At 36.6% G+C, this 22,816-nt stretch overlaps 1 protein-coding gene across 1 annotated transcript; it reads left to right on the top strand.

The window, feature by feature from the left end:
* Nucleotides 1-3,477: 3,477 nt before the first annotated feature.
* On the top strand, nucleotides 3,478-5,270 carry LOC123722981. The gene is made up of 4 exons (XM_045685527.1): nucleotides 3,478-3,493; nucleotides 3,901-4,145; nucleotides 4,278-4,337; nucleotides 4,968-5,270. Exons 1-4 carry the CDS (start codon nucleotides 3,478-3,480, stop codon nucleotides 5,001-5,003), a joined length of 357 nt encoding a protein of 118 aa, XP_045541483.1. The 3' UTR covers nucleotides 5,004-5,270.
* Nucleotides 5,271-22,816: the final 17,546 nt, after the last annotated feature.

The raw sequence follows: 22,816 nt of genomic DNA, 5'->3' as shown, positions 1-22,816 counted from the left end.
AAACTATATGACTTACATAAAAATGATGTATGGAGTAATTATAGATCCTTAAATTTGCTAAATAAAAGTCTTGGGTGGCATATATCTATCATCTATGGATGTCTCACAAAAACCATGTTATTGTGAACAAACTTCGATTAAAATGCACACGAAAAACAGCGTCGTAAGCTTACGGCGCTATTATATTATATTCGATATGAATCCTTATCCAAATAAATATGTTTGATGGCTAGAGCATTAAATGCAGATTACATTAGCCTTTAAACTATGTAATTCTGATCAATAGTTTGGGAGATATTAAATAATTAAAAACTCCGCGCATTCGAAAAATGCTACTGCGGCGCGCGGCTGGACAAAATTATAGGCACGCTACGATGTATTAGTTCGGTAATTTTCAATTTGTATACCGATTTTGATAATTATTTCATTGTTTAAAGGATACGTGGTTATCTGCTGCATTCTAAATTAGTTTTCGAATTGAATTACACACATATCAAATAGGAAAGTCCTTTTCTTTATTTGTCTTATTTATGTCTTTATACGTATTAACGAAATTTGTAATTGAACTTCAAATTCACTAAAAATTGTGAAATAAAACAAAAATTTTAAGAAAAAAAAATAGCCGACTTCAAAAAAAAAAACAATCTCAAACAAAATGCACTCAAAAGTAACCTAAAAAAACGAATTTCAAACAATATGCACTCAAAAGTAACATAAAAAAACAATTTCAAACAAAATGCACTAAAAAGAAACAAAATAATGTCATGAAAACTCTCTAAACTCTAGTAGTTAGTAGTAGGGGCTCAGTTTTCCGCAACTCCACGACAAGCGCGTATTTTGCGTGTCTCTAAACTCTAAAGAAAGTTCTCTTCTTTCTTGTAACATGTCTATATTGTATAATTATTGTTATTTTGGAGTCGGTTTCGGCCTAAGTAGGGACATAAACTTAAGTATGTCTAATACATCTCAAATATAAAATTTCATCTATTTACTTCGACCGACACCGACTGCGAAATAACAATAATTATACAATATAGACATGTTACAAGAAAGAAGAGAACTTTCTTTAGAGTTTAGAGACACGCAAAATACGCGCTTGTCGTGGAGTTGCGGAAAACTGAGCCCCTACTACTAACTACTAGAGTTTAGAGAGTTTTCATGACATTATTTTGTTTCTTTTTAGTGCATTTTGTTTGAAATTGTTTTTTTATGTTTTATATTTTCTGTACTACAAAATATATCTAAATTATACGTAAAATGTTTGTTAGCAACAAGACCTACCGTTCTCCTATATCAGTTGTTAATTATTGTAGATATCCATTAAGTTGGTTGTACAGTCACATGCACGGAAATGTAAACATTGTTCTTGTTATGACGACATGACTTCTGATGGCGTTGTTCGATGAGTACATCATTTAATCAGATTATGTAAATTTCTTTTAATTTAATTAATTTTTATGACTACCATTAGGTTTAGGTTTAAAGATCTTTATTTGTCAAAAAAAAAAAAAAAAAAAACAATGCTTCACTTACAATGAAAAAAAAAAAAAAAAAAAAGGAGTAGATATGTTCGGAACCGTACCGCCGTGCGTAAACAACTTCTGTAAATCCGTGCTCGTAATTTTATTTAAAAAAAATATAGTTATGAGTAATTGCATTTATTTAAAGTAATAGTTTTTCTGTGCGTTGTAAGGAAGGTGTAAGTTTAAAGCGTTTGCTATAAACAAATGTTTTGTGAAGTTTTTAAATGTTATTAAACTATGCTGAACAATTATTGATATACCCGAAAAATAAATATGTGTATCATACAGGCTTGCGGGTTAATACGTAATATAGATACAGAATACAGGATGAATATAAAGCAAAATAAACCTTAACACAACTATAGAAGAGAATCTAACTTGACAGAAATGACAAAGTTATATATGTAGAAAATATTGAGAGATTATTACAGTTCAGCGATGATATATGATTTAAGTTTATTTTTGAAAGCATTAATATTGTTACAATTCTTTATCTCGTCTGACAGTTGTTAAACATTTGAACGCCTTCGAACGAAATAGTTTTATTCCATAGATAGTTCGCGGAGTAATAGATTTAATTTGTGTTTGTTACGTCAGTTATGTTTGTTTTCTCTTTTTTTCGAGTTTAATGTTAGACTTAATGTTTTTATTTGTTATGTTCATTATGAGAGTACAAGTCCTAAATTTAAACATTTGAGTGACATTAAGTAATTTTGTTTGTTATAAAGTTCATTAGTTGGAGTTCGGTAATCAAAAAATTAATTTGGTGGTAATGATTTTCAGTAGATGTGAATACATTAAATTGGATTAATACAGTGTCAATGAACACAGAGAATTCCATTCAATTGGAATTGAGGTTACCATTAAATTGGAAACACTTAGGTTACCATTAAATTGGAAACACTTAGGTTACCATTAAATTGGAAACATTTAGGTTACCATTAAATTGGAAACACTTAGGTTACCATTAAATTGGAAACATTTAGGTTACCATTAAATTGGAAACACTTAGATTACCATTTAATTGGAAACAGTTAGGTTACCATTAAATTGGAAACAGTTAGGTTACCATTAAATTGGAAACATTTAGGTTACCATTAAATTGGAAACACTTAGATTACCATTAAATTGGAAACACTTAGATTACCATTAAATTGGAAACACTTAGATTACCATTTAATTGGAAACAGTTAGGTTACCATTTAATTGGAAACACTGAGATTACCATTTAATTGGAAACAGTTAGGTTACCATTAAATTGGAAACACTTAGGTTACCATATTTAATTGGAAACACTCAGGTTACCATTTAATTGGAAACACTTCAGTTACCATTAAATTTGAAACACTTAGGTTATCATATTTAATTGGAAACACTCAGGTTACCATTTAATTGGAAACACTTCAGTTACCATTAAATTTGAAAAACTTCTATTGCTGACTACAGAGAATTCCATTCAATTGGAATTGAGGTTGCCCCAAAGGACTCGAAATTTATGTTAAAGAATTAGATAGGACAAACAAACTCAAGTGACTCTTTTTCCATCAGACTTTCTGGAGTTTTCAAGTCGATTTCATCCTGAATGTCTGAATATTGCTGCAACAAGGACTCGGCTTTTTGCAAACGAGTTTCTAATTCCATCGCAACTAATTCACTTAACGACCTTTCTACAGAATCTACATATTTTATGAATAGTGTTAATTTACCCCGAACAATTCCCCTTTTTTTGTTTAATTCCCTAACGATATCATAGCTATTCTTAGCCATTTTGAGTTTATGGAAGACAGAGGCAAATACTTACAACGTACTTTAACTTTATATAAGTATATATTGAGTGTAACCGATAATAATGCGACTTATTATCAACTGAATTTCTTTACGATTTAATGATCACAAACATATTATTAACACAAATGAAGCACTGAATACTAGGAAATATGAAGGATTAGAAAGAATGACTGACCTGCGAGGTTAGGCAGTAAAAAACATAAACGAAACGAAAGCGACTGTCGTTCGATTGTGATTGGTTGAGAGACTGACGTCTGACGTCACGCGTTAAAACCATAGGCAGTAACACGCACGAAAGACGAAAGACGAAAGCGTCGTCTATCGTTTTTCGACTAATTCCTTTGAAATTCTTAGGCAGTAACACGAATTGACATTTCCAATCGTTTTAAAAGCGACACGATCGTTCGTTTTTGAAACGATCGTCAAAGGTGTCTCGTTTTGCCGCGAAGTCAACCGAATCAACTTTAGTTAAATATCTTAAACTATTCTTCTATCTAAAACTTCTAAGGTGAGAAATCAATTTGGTATTATGTTATAAATTATTTGTGAGTTGAATAAAGTAAACAATTTATGATTTGGCATATTATAGATATGTCTCGCATGTGGAACGCCTTGATGTTGTTAGAAGCTGCAGATGCCGAAGCTAAAAAGATGTCTCGGCAGCGTATGATTCTACAAAGATTAAAGAATCGCGAACGGTTACTCCAAAAAATTCCGGAGTGGCAGTTTAGAGCTCATTACAGGCTGAATAAGGAAGAGTTCCACTCGTTGTGTGACGAGCTCAGGCACAATACCAGTTTAAAAGGTTCTAAAACAACTTCACTGGAACTTAAGGTAAATTGATTTTTTATGATATATGTTTGTTTTTTTAATATATGTGTGTTAAAAGGTGATTAGGTATTTAATATGATTAATGTTAACTTTAGTCACTTTGAGTCTTATACTGACACAATTATTACATTTTAGGTGCTGACAGCATTGAGCTTTTATGCCATGGGTTCATATCAGAAAGGTGTTGCTAATGAGGTACATATGAATCAAAAAAGTGAAGTCGGTGTATCAGAGAGGTGACAAAAGGTCTGAATGTGATTTCAAATAAATGGATACAATTCCCACAAACAAGCACACAAAGATCTAAAATTAAGCAAGGGTAGGGGTTACTATATATCACTTCTGTCATTTTATTTTTATTACCTTGAGCACATACAACTACTTACAACTATTATTTTACAGATTTTATACTAAGTTTAATTTTCCTGGTGTAATTGGTGCCATTGATTGCACCCATGTGGCCATAGTTCGTCCAGCTGCAGATGTACCTTGTTTTTATAACAGAAAAGGCTTTCATTCTCTTAATGTCCAAATGGTATGAACCTTTTTATGTTTGTTATAATAATTATAAGATAAATTAAAGATTAATCTCAATATGTGACAGTGATCTCAGAATCACTAATGTTAATACCAAGTTTGGTGGTGCAAGTCACAACAGTCGTATCTGGGCAAGTAGAAGACTGCAAAGCCATTTGGAGGCTCTGCACCTATCTGGCAAGTCAGTTTGGTTGTTGGGTAATTGCATTTTTAGTAGAAAAATATTTAACAGGTGATGTTCTATGTTAAATATTATTTGTAACTTTAATATTACTTATAACATTTTAGGTGACAGTGGTTACTCTCAAAGGAGCTACCTTATGACACCTATTCTGAATGCAGAACCAGGATCTAGAGGAGAGAACTACACTAGAGTGCATGTCAAGGCCCGAAACTGCATAGAAAGGGCATTTGGTTAAATATAGATTTTGATATTTGTTAGGTCAGCGTATCCTTTATTATCACCCTGATTATGCAGCAGAAATTGTTATTGCACGTGTGGTACTGCATAACATGCTCATAGATTCAAGAGGAACTCCTACAGATGATGCAGAAGTAATTTTGTCCACTGCTCTTACACAACCAACTGTTGTTGATCCAAGTTGTGGTTGACCAAAGTTGCGCTTGTTCAGTCCTTACTTCTGCCTATACTTGACTATGCCGACATTTGCTATCCTGATCTCACAGAGGAGCAATTAAATAAACTTGACCGCCTTCAAAATGTTGGTATACGGTTTATATTTGGGGTACGCAAATATGACCACATATCCGAATATCGTGTAAAGCTCAAGTGGCTCCCAATCCGTCTTCGCCGGAATGCTCACATTCTTTCTACTTTATATAATATACTGTTCAATCCACTTGCTCCACATTATTTGAAAGAACGTTTTAAGTTTACATATCTCACTCATGACCACACCTTGCGTTCTAGTACAAACTTTTCTCTTCTTACTCCTTCACACACCTCTTCTTTCTACTCAAAATCGTTCACGGTTTACGCTGTGAAACTATGGAACTCCTTACCTCTCTCTATTAGATGCAGTAAAAGTATTGAATCGTTTAAAAAACATGTCAAAGATCACTATCTGCAGCTCTAATTTGGCTATATATTGCTGAAATATTGTATTATTTTATTTTCTCTTATTAATATTTCTATTGTTTTTATTTTTATTTCTTATCAATGTTCGTGTGCACCCTACCGATTTGGTTTACTTAGCTTAATTTCTACCCAAAGGTTGTCTGGCAGAGATCGCTGCTTAGCGATAAGACCGCCTTTTGTGAAAATCCTGTTGTACTTTCTTTTTTTGTAACTCCATGATAGTGCACAATAAAGTATATTTGTATTTGTTGAAAACGGGCTGGATGTAATTGTGGGGCGGGCTGTTAGGAATAGACTAATTATTGGCAGTTTTTAGTTTGGTTGAAGAAGCCCACACAATAATGTCTAAAAGTGTCTTTTTAAGAAGAAATATGATGAAGATGAATGTTTTACAAATTAAAAATAAACTTTATTTATATACAATTATTTTTTATTTCAAAATTCACAACAAATTGTTTAACATTAATTACACAAGTTACAACCAAAACCAATGTAAATGTTACATGTTTTTGCATTTGAGACTGCATCTCAAAGCATAAGCATTACATTAATAAGCCAGTGAGTGAGGGTCCTGGATGCCATTTCCCTCTCCTTTGAACTGATGATGGGGCAGCATATACTCTTGAAGAGGAGGCAACATATATATCATTTTGTTCATCATCTGAAATATCATGATAAAGTTGGTAAATATCAATATTTAAACTGTATATATAATAATAAGATAAAACTAAACATTAAATTGTATCAATTGATTTTAATTAATTTATTTTACCCAAATGATTAAACAGAAACATGGGCAAATAAATTGAGGTACTAATTAAATATTTTTCTATAAATACAGTAACCAACTGAAGAATAGATTTGCATATCTGTTTTCTAAATGAAATAACAGGATTGTAATAAATTACTGTCAGTGATCTGCTCCAAAAATTGTATTTGGATAGATGGTTCCTCAACCTCAAGCCTCGAGCTCCTCATTTGACTGTTCCTCTACTGGTAGTCCTAAAATATAAAGTTTGGGTGATGAAATGTGATATTTGTAGCTAGGAAAATGGCAACTACAAAACTATTGTTATTAAATACATGATTCAATAGCAAGGGCACTTGCAAAGAATAAGTAAAATAAAAAAGGATGTGTCTGCCATAACAAACATGCTTCAGAATGAATGTCTTGTTTTATGTTTACAATCATTATTATTTATTTATTTATTTATTTATTTATTCTTTAGCACTTTTATAAGTACAAGGAGGACTTAATGCCTAAAGGCATTCTCTACCAGTCATCTGGTATATGAGAGGAAAGTATAATTATGTGCAGGGCAGATATGAATTGAAGATACTATTTTACTAATACAACATTATGTAATACAGTAATATATTAGAAATAAATAGGTATAAATAAAATATTGTATATAATATTAATAAAACATTGTACATGTAGAAGAAAAAGAATAAGATAAATAAAAGCTCTATATTAATAAGTATAATAATAAGCGATAACAGCGAGAAGGCTACTTATGAATGGAGTCTCATAACATAATGATGCCGAATCAGGCGCTTGAAAATAATTTTGGAGGAGGCTCTTTTAATGTTAGGTGAAAGATCGTTCCACAGTCTAACAGCTGTCACAGAGAAGGATTTATCCAAGAAGGACGAGTGATGAATAGGCGCGGATAGTGAGAGATTATCAGAGGACCGAAGAGAAAGCTCGTGATTTTCACACAGAAATTTGAAGAAGTCTTTTAAATAAGTGGGGTAATTTGTATCATTTAATACTGAGTAAAGAGTGCAGAGAATACGAACGTTCCTACGTTCTCTGATGGGCAGCCATTTTAGTTTTGATCGGAAATCCGACACATGATCGAACTTGCGAAGACCATAAATATATCGTATGCAGTTATTAAGTAGTCTATCCAGCTTATTCAGTAAGTCGGTATTTAGATCAATAAAACAAACATTATTAACAGTAATATTACATTAGAACCAACCTTGATCCATTGCTCCATAGACTTGTTAGCATCACTACCTACCTGACCCAGCAACATCTTTAATAGTTGGCAAAGTTCCTGGCGCCTCACTCTTCCCTGCGGGGTGTTTACCATTTTAAATACGTTATTGACGTACCTTTCCATAAACTCCACCATTATGGCGATTTGTTCACTGCTTGCGTTTTTTTCATTTTACAAAACGTAAATTGAAACACAAACACTTCACTAAACTTTTGTATTTTTACCGCGAGAATATTTGACCTTTATACGTCAAATTCAAATGACATAATGAAAAAATTCGATTCGAAAATTGAACATTAGAGCGACAGACTGGGCAAATTACATAATTTAATTCAAACAAACGGTCCAGACAAGTTTGGCATTGCGTGTGACCGCATGGGATCAACACCACTTCGAGTGGGTTAGTCGCACAGATGTTGCTACGAAGGGGTTGAGGTTCGCGATCAAAATCGTGGCGGGGGGGAGACGCGGGCAGGACATCGGCGGGTACCAGAATAGGAGCCTGGACCAACTCCGGTGCTACCTGCTCAATGTTGTCTGCAATGACAACTTCTTGAGCGAATTCTGGGACGTTATCTACAACAGCCTCAACGCCTACGTCCAACAATCTGCTCATTTGCACTCTCTAATCTGTTATAATTTGTTGTGGTCTTGGATTGCCAGCTGCTTGCCAAATTCTAAGGAAAACTGCCTCATACAGAGGACGGCGGCGGTTCTGCATCAGGACTACAGCAGGATGAAAATTGTGACCAGCAATTATACTGTGTACCGTTAAAATTTGGCAAATCGACAATCCAGCTGGGACAGTCAGGAACGTTCCATCGATGACTAGCACTTCACTGTCAGCGATGCAACGTTCGAAACCGCGCATGACTAATATGACAGCTTTTCCTTCCGCCACCGACACAGTGGCGAAAAGAACAGGACTTAACAAGCGGTGGCCTGATAAGGCCACCGCATATTCCTCCAAGGTGAGTGGCTGAGCCGGCTGTGAGTTTCTCCTCCACTTCCGCATCGATGGCAGCACACTCTCGTAGAGCAGGTGAGATGCAGCTCTGGATATCTGTTAAAAACATTCCAAAATATTTATTTCAAACTATATTACAAAACATATCATCTTGCTAATTTTTTTTTTTTTGCATTGAATAAACTACTGCACTGTTTGAATATTCTTTGACTTAATAATAATAATAAAAAATGTTTATTTAGGTTACACACACATGTAGATACATAAAATAAACAAGGTACAAATTAGTTGGAAGGTGGTAACACTAAAAGGCCTGGGCTCGGCGAATAGCTTGCCCGGAACGACAACGCCGATTTTTAGCCCTCGCCTTATGGAGTGAAATATGAAATAAATTCACTTTATAGGTTTCATATTAGTTTAATAATTTGCACGATGCAATCACAATCAAAGAAGTTACAAAAAAGGAAGTGACAGCTCATATTAATGTTGACATATCAAAAAATACAGATACACTCCATACTTCACCTCCGGGGGTGAAAGAAAAAAAAATAATAATAAAGAAAAACAAAATGCTAATTGCTTTGTTACATATTACAACTTACACTAAGTACAAAATATTTTTGTCCTATCCTTATGAACTATATCTATTTTATTGTTTCTTAAAATCTTAACATTTATTCCTAAATCTTCTAACACTTTAAACGGACCATCAAAAACACAATCTAATTTTTTTGCATTTTCATTTTTAACTAAGACAAAATCATCTTTCTTATAATAAACTGGATTACATGAACTATCATATGCTTCTTTTCTTTTCTCTTTACAATTTATCAAATTCTTCCTAGCATCACTTAAAGCAATTTTTAACTTATATCTTAAATCTAAACAGTAATTATCAACATTATATAATGGTTCTATATCACCTTCTAAACTACTTGGCAAACAACATTGTCTACCAAACACCAATTCAAAGGGTGTGTACTTAGTTTGCATATTAACACAAGTATTATAACTAAAACACCAAAAAGGAACCCAGTGGGACCATGAGAAACAAGAATTAGTACTATAACTTCTTAAAAATACACCTAAATTCTTATGAGCTATTTCGAGAGAACCAATGGATTGATGGTGATATGCAGTTGATGTCAACTTTTCTATTTCTAATAATTTACATATTTGTACCATAACTTGAGAAATAAATTCTGTCCCTCTATCTGTAGCTATACATTTGGGAACACCAAAACGCAAAACAAAATTGTTCACAAAAGCTTGTGCTACTGTGGTTGCTTCCTTATTGAGTAATGGATATGCTTCAATATATTTAGTTAACTCACACTGTATGGTTAAAATATAACAGTTACCATATTCATCTTTATCTAACGGTCCAACTAAATCAAGATAAATTTTCTCAAATGCAGTTGTAGCGGTAGTAGTTATAGTCATAGGTTGTTTAGTATATCTACATTGTTTCATTTTTTGACAAACTTTACATTTCTTAATAAATTCACGAATATCAGCATCTAAACATGGCCAATAATATTTTCTTTTAATATTATTTGTCATTCTATTTATACCAGTATGACCACAGGTTGGCAATAAGTGATAATTATTCATAATGAATTGTTTCTCTTTGTCATCATAAATTCTTTTAACTCCTCTTAACACACATATTTGAGGACCTGACCAATCATTTAAAGATTTAATTTCACTACATAAACCTTTTATAAATTCTGTATTTTAATCATCTCTTACTATGCATAGTCTTCTAATATTTATCTTTTCACAAAAATCTTTTAGCTTGTCTACAAATTCGGCTCGCGAGAATTGCAGTCTAAAGCCTAGATTTATACTCAACAACATTTTACTTGGTACATAAGCAAAACAATCTTTTTCTTCTTCCACTATATTCAACTTTCTAAATTTCTTTATACTTTCTTCTTTCATTAACTTCATCTCAATAGAATCACACGGCTGTTTTAATAGTTCCACGACTTGTGGTTTCAGTCCACTCATCTGTGTCATTACTAAGATCAGCTTGTACGTCCTTTCTTTCATCTTCCATTCTTCTCTTTTGTGCTCTAGTTGTTACAGCTAATACATGCTCTTTCATACTCTTCAAATCATTCGATGTGATACATACTCTAGACAATGCATCTGCAATGACATTATTTTCACCTTTCACATAAACTACTTTAAAGTCATACTCTTCGAGAATTAATCTGAATTTAATTAATCGACTGGATGGATCTTTCATACCAAAGAGATAAACTAATGGTTTATGATCAGAACAGGTGGGCACAGTTAATCGAAAAGTTAACTTCGTTAATCGTTAATTCGTTAATTAAAAAATTAACTTCGTTAATCGTTAAAGCGTTAAATTCTGGAAAATTTAACGCAAGTTAAAGTTAATCGTTAACAGTTAACCATACCAAAGTTATTCATACTAATTTCACACTTATGTGGCGACACTTGTTTAAAATAGTAATTTGACTAAAAATTCTATAACACATTTGTATTAGTGACAAGTATGAATGCATTATAGTATATTTCATTACGAGTGCGGAAAGCCTATCATTGCAAAGAGTCCAGACAAAATGTCTACCCGAGCCGAAGGTAAGGGTTGACAGTTGGAACAAGTTCTAATGACAGTTCCGCACGTGTACTAAACAACTATTTTTAATACAGTTGCGAAAAAATTAAGCAATTTAAAAGACTAATAAAAACACAATAAACTCAACTAAATAAATTTTTGGAAAAATGGCGCCAACCGTAAAATAATACAAACAGATATATTTTTTTTGTTTTCTTCACCCATTCTGGGTAGGCAAAGGGAACTATGCCCAAACGGCCAGGTCTTCAGTAGATTATTTTTATTGATATGAAATGAAAATGAAATTTAATAAGATGAAATAAAATGAAACCTAACTTAATTCATTGAATCAAATCATTAAATCTGATATTGTAACAAATTAGGAGCTAGTTTTTAAAAATATTAGGTCCTTACATATGAAATTGGCGTTTTGTATGGGAGGCACAAAAAGTCGAATATTTTTTAATATAAAATATTTAATTAATCAAAGTATGAACCATTATTTTCTATGCACTTTTGCCATCTCATAGGTAGTTCATTGATCCCTTTACTAAAAAAACCAGTCGGACGGGAATCAATAAAATCTTTGAAGGCGATTTGGACTGCCCCATCGGAGTTGAATTTTTTCCCTTGCAAGAAGTTATCCAAATTTCGAAAAAAATGGTAATCTGTTGGAGCAAGGTCCGGGGAGTACGGAGGATGTCTTAGACTTTCCAATTGAAGCTCTTCTAATTTAGTAGCCGTCTGTTGCGCAGTGTGTGGTCTAGCGTTGTCGTGAAGCAGCAGTGGCGTGGAGCGATTGACCAGCCTAGGTTGTTTAGCCGCTAGCTTTTCCATCATGGTTTGCAATTGCTGACAATAGACATCAGCCGTAATAGTCTAGCCAGATTTGAGAAAACTGTAATGAATAATACCGGCACTAGTCCACCAAACGCTTACAAGTAACTTTTTTGGGGTTAATTTTCGCTTGGGGCAGGATTTGGCTGGCTGGCCAGGATCCAACCATTGCGCTGAGCGCTTCCGATTATCGTAAAGAACCCATTTTTCATCACAGGTAATGATTCGGTTTAAAATACCTTCATTATTGTGCCGGTTTAGTAATGTAACGCAACAGTCGACGCGCGTTTGCCGGTTTGCTTCAGTCAATTCGTGAGGTACCCACCTTTCAAGCTTTTTAATCTTCCCAATTTGCTTCAAGTGAATTAAAACAGTTTTATCACTAACATCGTAGTCTGCAGCTAACTCGGACGTGGTTTGCGATGGATCCGCTTCCACAATAGCCTTCAACTCTTCATTATCAACTTGAGTCTCAGGCCGTCCACGGGGCTTGTTCTGCAGATCGAAATTTCCAGAACGAAAACGTTGGAACCAAAAACGAACTGTGTTTTCTTTTGCAACACGACCGCCATACACATCATTCACCCTTCGAGTCGTTTCCGCAGCACTAGTGCCACGGCGGAACTCGTACTCGTAAATAATGCGATATTTTAAGTTTTCCATTTTGTAAAATGAGTGACGCAAACAGAAAAAAACAGAAGAAAAAAAACAAATGAATGACGGTCATCGAACCACAAATACATGAGTCTATAGCTGTACAAATTTGAATTTGGAATTCCTTACCAAAGAGGAGAAATTCGTGATTAAAGTGGCCAGTACGAAAAACGCCAATTTCATATGTAAGGACCTAATATTTGCATGAATCATAAAAACTTCAATGATTTTTTTTTTGTAAAAACTTCGTGGTTGGTTTTTTCTTTTTAATAGACATTATTTTGACAGTTGGGAAAGAGAACGCACGAGTTTGGAAAAGCTAAAGAAAAAGCACGAGTAAAAAAGTATTTTAATACAGTTGCTCAAAAAGTGGCGTATTGCAGGGACGAAGAGCGTTCGGAATGTGGGACATACTCATGCTTTTATATAATCGTAATGAAATATACTATTTCGAACCTTCTTTTGATTTTTTCCTGTTGGTCACGTCTTTCCCGGACGCTCTGAAGCATTACACTTGCACGCGAACTTCACATATATCAATTATCAACTCGTTCGTTCACCATTCGAGTCACCGACAGTCGCCCGACATAGTTGAACTTACGAGCGTGGTGTGGCACGTAATTTAAAGAAAATGACAGCACGTCTCCAAGTTTCTAATTTAACGATTAACGGACTTTTATTAACGGAAGTTGAGTTTAACGGAAGTTAACAAAAGCGTTGACACTTTTTGAAGTTAACTTAAAAGTTAATCCGTTAAGCAAAATCTTAACTTCGTTAATTAACGATTAACGGATTAACGAGTTAATGCCCAGCTCTGATGATCAGTCATTATAGTAAAAGTCCTACCGAATAAATATGGCCTAAAATACTTTACAGCCCACACTATTGCGGTTAATTCTTTTTGAATAACAGGATAATTTTTTTCTGCTTTATTTAATGGTCTACTAGCATAAGCAACAGGTTTTAAATTTTTATTGCACAACACTGCTCCTACAGCTATGTCTGAAGCATCTGTTTGTACAATAAATTCATTTTTATCAGAAAAGTCGGGATAATCAAGTATTGGAGGTGTCATTAATGAGTTTTTTAAAAATTCGAATGCTTTTTGACATTCAGTACTCCAAACAAAAGTTGTGTTCTTTTTTAATAAATTGTTTAGGGGCTGGGTGATTTTAGCAAAAGATGGAACAAATTTTCTATAATAGTTACAAAATGCAACAAACCTTCTGACTTCATCAACATTCTGTGGGATCGGATAATTTTTTAAGACTTTAGTTTTTTCGGGATCTGGTGAAACTCCTTCAGCAGATATTAAATGACCAAGATATAACATTTCTTTCTTAAGAAACTGACACTTTAAAGGATTTAATTTTAAATTTACTTTTCTCAATCGTTCAAAAACATCTGTAAGGTTTTGATTATGCAAACTTAAAGATCGTCCAAAAATTACAAGATCGTCTAAATATACAAAACATTTTTCAAAAGCTAGTCCTGACATTGCTAAAGACATAACTCTACTAAAAGCACTACAAGAAGTCTTAAGTCCCATTGGTAATCGCTTTAATTGGTAATGACCTGTATTAGTCGAAAACGCAGTATATTTCCGACTCTCAGGATCTAATTTTACCTGATAATAGCCTTGTTGGAGATCTAAATGAGTAAAATAGATTGAACAAGACAATGAATCTAAAATATCTGTGATGTGGGGCAAAGGGAACTTGTCATCGACTATATTTTCATTTTGTGCCGTACACGACGGGTTCGGGTCCCGCGGCACAACCTGCCTTAAACTACGTCTCACAAGGCCTGGCGTAAATAATGTAAATATATGAACTGGCACTCACCTACTCGATGCCCCGTTCACCGCCTGCAGGTGCCTGGTCACTCTGTCGGTGTCAGTCGAGTCAAAAAAGTCACAGTCATACAGTCTAAAGGCGCCAGCAATGCTGCACTCCTGATGCACCCGATGCACCGCTTCCCGTAAGCGGCCTATAGACGCGTCCTTTCTCGAACCGAACGCGGAACCGTTAACTTAGCGACCCTGTACGCTAAATAATAGACACGTCCGATGTGCTATCTAACTGCCGACCACTTTTTATGCTGACACGATGCGCTCTGTCGACTCACTCCTTCCCCGCACAAGCCCCCCGCAGGCACCGCGCCCGTCCGTAGCGGAGAGGGATTTCCAACTACCCGCTTGTGCGGGAGAATAAAAATGAGTCGACCTACCTTCTCTAACAATTAAAACCGCCAAATTCAAAAGTAGCGAACTACAGTGCAACTGTACCGAACAGTCCCCCGCCCCAGCCAGACGATATCTGGCTGGGGCGGGGGACTGTTCGGTACAGTTGCACTGTAGTTCGCTACTTTTGAATTTGCAGTAACCCTAACACATCTGCACCTAAAAGCAGATCTACGGTTCCAGGAACATGAAAATCCGAATCAGCTAAAGAAAGATCTGAAGTTAAATTTACAATCCCGGGGGGTAAGGAGATAAGTGGGTGCCTTCCAAGAATATTATCCATGATAATGGCCTTACAGGTGATGCGCGGATGAGGACTACCAACCGGCGAGAAACATAAAGAAACCTGTCCTACCAAATCATCCACCATAACACCACCTATACCACGGATATAATCCGCGCCTCGTTCCTCACACATCTACCACATCGAATTGTGCCGTACACGACGGGTTCGGGTCCCGCGGCACAACCTGCCTTAAACTACGTCTCACAAGGCCTGGCGTAAATAATGTAAATATATGAACTGGCACTCACCTACTCGATGCCCCGTTCACCGCCTGCAGGTGCCTGGTCACTCTGTCGGTGTCAGTCGAGTCAAAAAAGTCACAGTCATACAGTCTAAAGGCGCCAGCAATGCTGCACTCCTGATGCACCCGATGCACCGCTTCCCGTAAGCGCCCTATAGACGCGTCCTTTACCGAACCGAACGCGGAACCGTAAACTTAGCGACCCTGTACGCTAAATATAAGACACGTCCGATGAGCTATCCAACTGCCGACCACTTTTTATGCTGCCACGATGCGCTCTGTCGACTCACTCCTTCCCCGCACAAGCCCCCCGCAGGCACCGCGCCCGTTCGTAGCGGAGAGGGATTTCCAACTACCCGCTTGTGCGGGAGAATAAAAATGAGTCGACCTACCTTCTCTAACAATTAAAACCGCCAAATTCAAAAGTAGCGAACTACAGTGCAACTGTACCGAACAGTCCCCCGCCCCAGCCAGACGATATCTGGCTGCGTCTAAAACCGTAATTCGAAACCCAAAATTAAACGAGCTGGGGGAGAGTTGCCACTGCTCGCTTTACCACCAAGTGGCCTAATAAAATCTATGTAACCATCCAATTCGCTTTACCTGTTCCGCGAATAAATCCGTAATCCGTACCCGGTCGATCCGCGACCGTAAATGTTCCACCGACCGTATTTAAACAATGCATCCCTATGAACCCGAGTCCAAAACCGCGCGCGTGGTTACCTATTTACTCCGAAGAGAACCGACGCGAACCTGAGCGGTGGACAGTGAAACCGTACTAAGCGATGAGATGCATTGCGATGGAAAAGTGGAACGACTTATCGTTCCTGCGAAGACTTATTTATATGTAGAGTGGAGGAAGGGTGATCCTGATCACTTATCACCTGATGATCCGATCGATGCGGTCGGCGACGCTCCAACCGAGGCCAGTCCATGAAGTGGAGTGGCGAGCGAGCGCCGGCCGCACCAGGCTCCTTTGCCGCAGCTTGAGGGTCGCTACAAGAGTTACGCGGCCCCCCGCCCGTGCTCGCTGGTGAACCATGAATACTTTGTCGTTCGTGGTTGGCACTAAGCCGTGGTGGAGACCTAACATCACGGCGACCTGATGTCCGCTGCATAGCTCCAGACCAATGTTCATCCGTATTTGTATTGTGAACAGGGGAAGTTACAAGTCCCCGAGTGTTTGGCGAGTGCGAGCCGTTGCGGTTCCCACACAGCAGGAGATGATGCCTACCTCCACACTGACCGCACGCACGAGTTGACTGGCAGTGCGAGACAAGGTGGTCCCCCAAGCAGCAATAACACCAAAACCGTTGGCGAGCAATACCGCGCCGAGCTTGCCAACGTAGTTCCCGGAACTTGGGGCAACCCGTAACACCGTGTCCTGTATCCCGACAATAACTGCAGTGAACGTCCTGCGCCTGTCGTACCGCTGCGTTAAACATCCGTGGCCTATTACGCGCCCAAACCGGTGGACGGTGTTCGTTACCCGCGGGCCTCGCTCTAGGAGCAACTACGGGAGGCCCCGAAGGGGGAGGGGGGACATTCTCCGATCGACGACACTCACCCTCCAGGAATAAAATTAGGTTGTCAAAGCTGGGAAGATGAGTGGCGGAGTCCCCGCCGTATTCCAGTTCAAATCTATGTTGTAAATCGTATGGTAATTTGGAAAGAATTATATGTAATAATAAAAACGACCACGTGGACACAGGTAAATCCAAACCCTTGAGACCGTTGACCGCTATTAACAAAGGATTTAGAAGTCGCGTGCGCAACGACTGCGTAACCGAAATCCTAGGTAGGCCTAGAATAGCAGCAACGTGACTATCCGCTAATCGCCGAACATTCTGATACCTACGATTGAGTAAGTCCCGGGCGATATCATAATTACCGTCAACAAGACCTAAATGTTGGACAAGGCCCTTGGCCTCTCCCGTTAACGATGCCAACAAATAGGCAAGCTTCTGAGCAGGGGTCAAATCCCTATGACTGTGAACAATGCTTTCAAATAAATTGTTAAATGCGATCCACTGATCCAAGTCACCGTTAAATTGTGGCAAATCGAGCAGCGGCAATCTACTCATGAGCGCTGGTGACGCCTCCGACTCCGCAGTAACGCGCGCGTCAGCAGCGCTTGACCCCTTAAGGGAACCGACAGCCTGAATAATTTGATCAGCCAGGTCGTCGGCCTGATCAATGTCAGCATTAATCTTCGCCATGGCATCCGCTTCTAAACCTAACTCTAGAATGCCACGGTACGCCGCATATAGATCCGCCATTTGATCGTCTAGAACCTGATATCTAGCCATAAGGGCTTGCGCACGGTCCGGCCTAGAAATATTCAAAACCGCTGAACCGAGCCATCTCAGCACACCTGTTATCCTAGCGGTATATTTGCCGGCCATGATTAATAAAATAAAAATAAAAAAAGGACGGTAGAAAATTATCGACGCTTCCAGAAACCGCTTACTACAAATGGTCGATAAAGGAAAAAAAAATCTAAATGGTGGGTAGATAATTCTCCCCTTAAAACTAAATGTATGAAACCCGTTATAAAAAATTACCAAAAAAAAAAATACCAACCGTAATGAAAACTGACCAACTTAAATTATCGACGGTAACATAAAAACTACCAAACACAAAAAAAAAATTTAAATTATTAACCTTAACATAAAAAAAACAAATTAAAAAATCACCAAATTATATTATGCACCGTAACATAAACTACAAAAAAAAACCGATGCGTAAAAAAGCCCTAATTTAAATATAGTAGAAAAAACCGTGAAATTACTAAATCAAATATAAACCTATTATGAAAGAACCCTAAATGAAATAATCTAAACTATACGAAATCAACAAATGGAACCCTAATGGCCGATTAATATTACGTAGCAATCGTACAATAAAAAATTTAACGTAAACGACCCGATTAAAAACCTAATATTGTACGACGTAATATGTTATAATATTCTGTATTCCGTTGTATTCCGTTATATTCCGCGCGAGAAGGACGTTACAATATTACGCCAAGCAATGCAAATACGTACCCGAAAAACACGTAACCCGAATATAACCACGCGGTTATAACCTACGTGTTAACCTAACCACGCTCTGCTACCATCGAATTGTGCCGTACACGACGGGTTCGGGTCCCGCGGCACAACCTGCCTTAGACTACGTATCGCAATGGTTGGCGTAAATATTGTAATTATATGAATTGGCACTCACCTACTCGATGCCCCGTTCACCGCCTGCAGGTGCCTGGTTACTCTGTCGGTGTCAGTCGAGTCAAGTAAGTCACTGTCATACAGTCTAAAGGCGCCAGCAATGCTGCACTCCTGATGCACCCGATGCACCGCTTCCCGTAAGCGGCCTATAGACGCGTCCTTTCTCGAACCGAACGCGGAACCGTTAACTTAGCGACCCTGTACGCTAAATAATAGACACGTCCGATGTGCTATCTAACTGCCGACCACTTTTTATGCTGACACGATGCGCTCTGTCGACTCACTCCTTCCCCGCACAAGCCCCCCGCAGGCACCGCGCCCGTCCGTAGCGGAGAGGGATTTCCAACTACCCGCTTGTGCGGGAGAATAAAAATGAGTCGACCTACCTTCTCTAACAATTAAAACCGCCAAATTCAAAAGTAGCGAACTACAGTGCAACTGTACCGAACACATTTAATTTTCTAAAATCAATTACCAGACGCCATTTTTCAGATCCTTGACTCTTTTTTGGAACTAATAATATCGGGCTGGACCATTCACTTGAAGATTCTTCAATTATATCATCTTTTAACATTTTATTTATGTGGTTGTTTACTTCTGATTTTAATGCTTGTGGCAACCGATAAGGTTTGGTATAGATTGGATTAATATTATTTTTTAATTTAATAGAATGTTCACAAAGATTTGTTGTCTCTAATTTGTCTCCTGGTAAAAAGAAAATATCCGAGTATTTACTACAAATTCTTTCAATGGATTCTTTTTCTTCAGAGTTTAAATGTTGTAAGTCTAATGAAGATAATAACCTATCAGCCCTTACTGAGTTACTGTCACATTCTGAGAATTTAAAAGTGCAAAGGGTTAACATTCACTACCAAATTTTCTAATCTACATTCTTCATCACTAGTGTTCAAAATCTTAACAGGAATCCTTCCACAGTCAGGTCTCACTATGGTGCTTGCTAGAAAAACATCCTTTGTCAACTCTGTCGCACAAACAATACAATCCTCTTTCACTCCTGAATTTATGAAAACATAATGAATAGACTCACTCCTTGGTGGGATCAACAAAGAGTTACTGTAATCTGGTCTGTCATAAATAGGTAAAGTTAAATTTTTATGGTCAGTATGTAAGGTTAATAAGTTTCTATACAAATCTATGTTAGCTTTGTATTTATTTAAGAAATCTAAGCCTAATATACCATCAACGGCAATTGGTACATTTTGAAAAATATGAAATTTACTTAAGAACTTGTCTCCACTATCGGTATATAAATCTAACAAAATGCAACCCGATGAGTAAATTTTTCCTCCGATACCATTTACAACTAAATTATCTTTTAAAAATTGTGAATCCTTTGAAAGTATTCCTTCTTTAATGATTGATATGGATGCACCAGTATCTATTAATAAAATTAATTTCCTACCCTTGCTATAAAAATTAATAAATTTGGAGTTTCCATTACAGGTAAAAACAAAATCATTAAGAACGAAAAAACTGTTTTTTATCTAGTTCAGGTGGTTTTTGTCCTGACCTGTCACTATTTTGTATTTGATCATTATTATTTTGTATTAAATAACTATTTCTTTTAATATGGTTATACCGCACATTCTTATTGTAATGGTTAAAATTGCCTCTAAAATTCTGAAATCTACCACGGAAATTAGCCTGGGGTGGTTTAGATGTTGTAGTATTCGTCCATTATATTTGGCTCGCCTACGTACCACCACGTGCTACCGGTCCAACCGACTGAGCCCGACCGGCTCCCTACCTCGGTAGGTAATACCTTTAGTACAGGTGTACCGGCTTGCACTAGTGACGTATACGCTCGAGACAAACGACACTCTGTTTACATACACTACATCCCTTCCTTATTTTAATTTATTTGGTCTTTGTATGTATACTTGTATTTCAAATCACTAGGCGTGTAGGTATAGCAGTAATCTTTATATATTCTGTAACATTGTTATTTGATATCATAAATTTCTCTACACTTTTACATATAAACTAATTTTGTTAATTTGATTAACTTTGATTCAATAATCAGTTATAAATTCACTTCACAAATGTTTTCACAACAACCACATACATATTTATTTTAATCTGATACCATATTGCAGTTATCTTCCTTTTTTAAATTATTTCTTTCTTCTCATTGTCATTTAGAACTCGCCAATGTCCCTCAATTCTTTTTAAATTAATTACATTTCGCCTTGATCACACTCAACGGAACTAATCCCGTAAAATCATTCCGAGCTCTTTTTTTTTTTTTATTTGATTGGTTTATATATATATTATTACTAGTAATGCAACGGGAGCGTCTTAGCGGAACCCGAAACGGAAACAGATGTCAAAAGCAAACTTCAGCAGAAACAGACATGAAAACGGATGCATAAACAGAAGTGTAAATAATATGAAAAACATATTTACAAAGGCTAGCGTGGTTGACCATGGCCCAATCACCCCCAACATGGGAGAGGCTTCGAGCCTCTCGGCAGGGACGTATAGTGAGCTGATGATAATAATGATGATGACATATTACATGGTTATCAGTTATTCAAAAGTACATTTAATAACTCGTAAGTATGAAATAGTCACATGTTGCCAGCTGTCAAATTTTATATGGACAATAACTAGACCGTTTACTCCACCAAGAGAAACCGATTGCTTCAAACAGCAGCAAAATAATACGCGCTTAAATTCACGAAAAAGTACATAAACAAACAAATGCCGTAAGGCCGTGCACGGACTGGCCGTCTCGAACCGCGCATGTGTAACTCTCAGTCGTCGTAAACTTACGTTTGTATCTCCGTTGTAAAAGTAGCGGAAACAGAAGCAGAGATCCGTTACATCACTAATTATTACTTGTCACTTTACACTTAGTATGTAATTTTTTTTTTTTTTTTTTTTTAGTTTCTTTTGCAATTATGTATGTCTCAGTGAGAACTTATATGTGAAAACTTATATATTAGAATAGCTGTGTCCGCGTGAAATACCATCTCGGGTACCATTTTTTTTTTTTTTTTTTTTTTTTTTTTTTTTTTTTTTTTTTTTTTTTTTTTTTTTTTTGGTTAATTATTTTACTTAACCGACGTGCTATGATTTGACGTATGAATGTAGAAGACATAGAAAGAGGTGTGCCAGGATCGCGCCAAATGTAGGTCCTGGGTCTCAGCCTACCCCTCTGGGTTACGGGTCGTGAATTATGTTGTTCTTGTGGTATTTTAATTAAACTTATAAAAACTTATTCCAAAAATATTAAACTTACAAAATATTCACAACACATCTTCCCATAAAACTCGTTCATTTTAATCGGTTCAGTAGTTTTGGCGTGAAAACGATACAGACAGACAGACAGACAGAGTTACGTTTTCATTTATAATGTCAAGTAAGTAAGGATTGTATGCAAGTAACTACTCTTTTCTAAACTGTTTCTTTTGTTTATTCATATATCTCATTTCACAATTTGGAACTAGGTCGCTAATTATTGGTCACGGTATTGTCTTTTGAAGAGTAATTCTGCAAGCGGTCTGCCAGTTACACTATGTGGTGTACTTTTGTACATGGTTAAGTATTACGTGTAGAGTGGAAATTTTCCTTCTTTGTATCAGCTAAAATAATTCACAACGATGAGTACGAAATCTCCATTCTAAAGAGGTCCCATTAAGTCGAAGGCTATGTCGACCTAAGGTTCATTCATTTAGATGTGCTTAATAAAACTCCGCAATACCATATATCTACCCTTTATAGTTTTCTCACAATAACCTTTTTTTTTTTTTTTAGAAACATCAATTAAATTCATGCCCTATTTCCGACGCTATTATTCGAGTACAGTATTAACCCTTATGTAAATAAATATGTTCATTATCAAGAGAATTTAATTTAGACTATATTTGCCCTTGAAACTATATCATTCTGTCTAATAGTTTAGGAGATATCGAAGGAATAAAATTACGCGGAAACGAATAAATGCTACATCGCGTTACAA

Source organism: Papilio machaon, chromosome W (genome assembly GCF_912999745.1).
Source record: "Papilio machaon chromosome W, ilPapMach1.1, whole genome shotgun sequence".
Taxonomy (NCBI): domain Eukaryota; kingdom Metazoa; phylum Arthropoda; class Insecta; order Lepidoptera; family Papilionidae; genus Papilio; species Papilio machaon.
This window is presented reverse-complemented; position numbering and strand designations above follow the sequence as displayed.

Bases quoted from the DNA above. Each gene is read 5' to 3' on its own strand.
- LOC123722981 (XM_045685527.1), top strand. The intron at 4,146-4,277 runs GTAAATTGATTT...ATTACATTTTAG, and splicing joins CAACTTCACTGGAACTTAAG to GTGCTGACAGCATTGAGCTT. The intron at 4,338-4,967 runs GTACATATGAAT...ATAACATTTTAG, and splicing joins AGAAAGGTGTTGCTAATGAG to GTGACAGTGGTTACTCTCAA.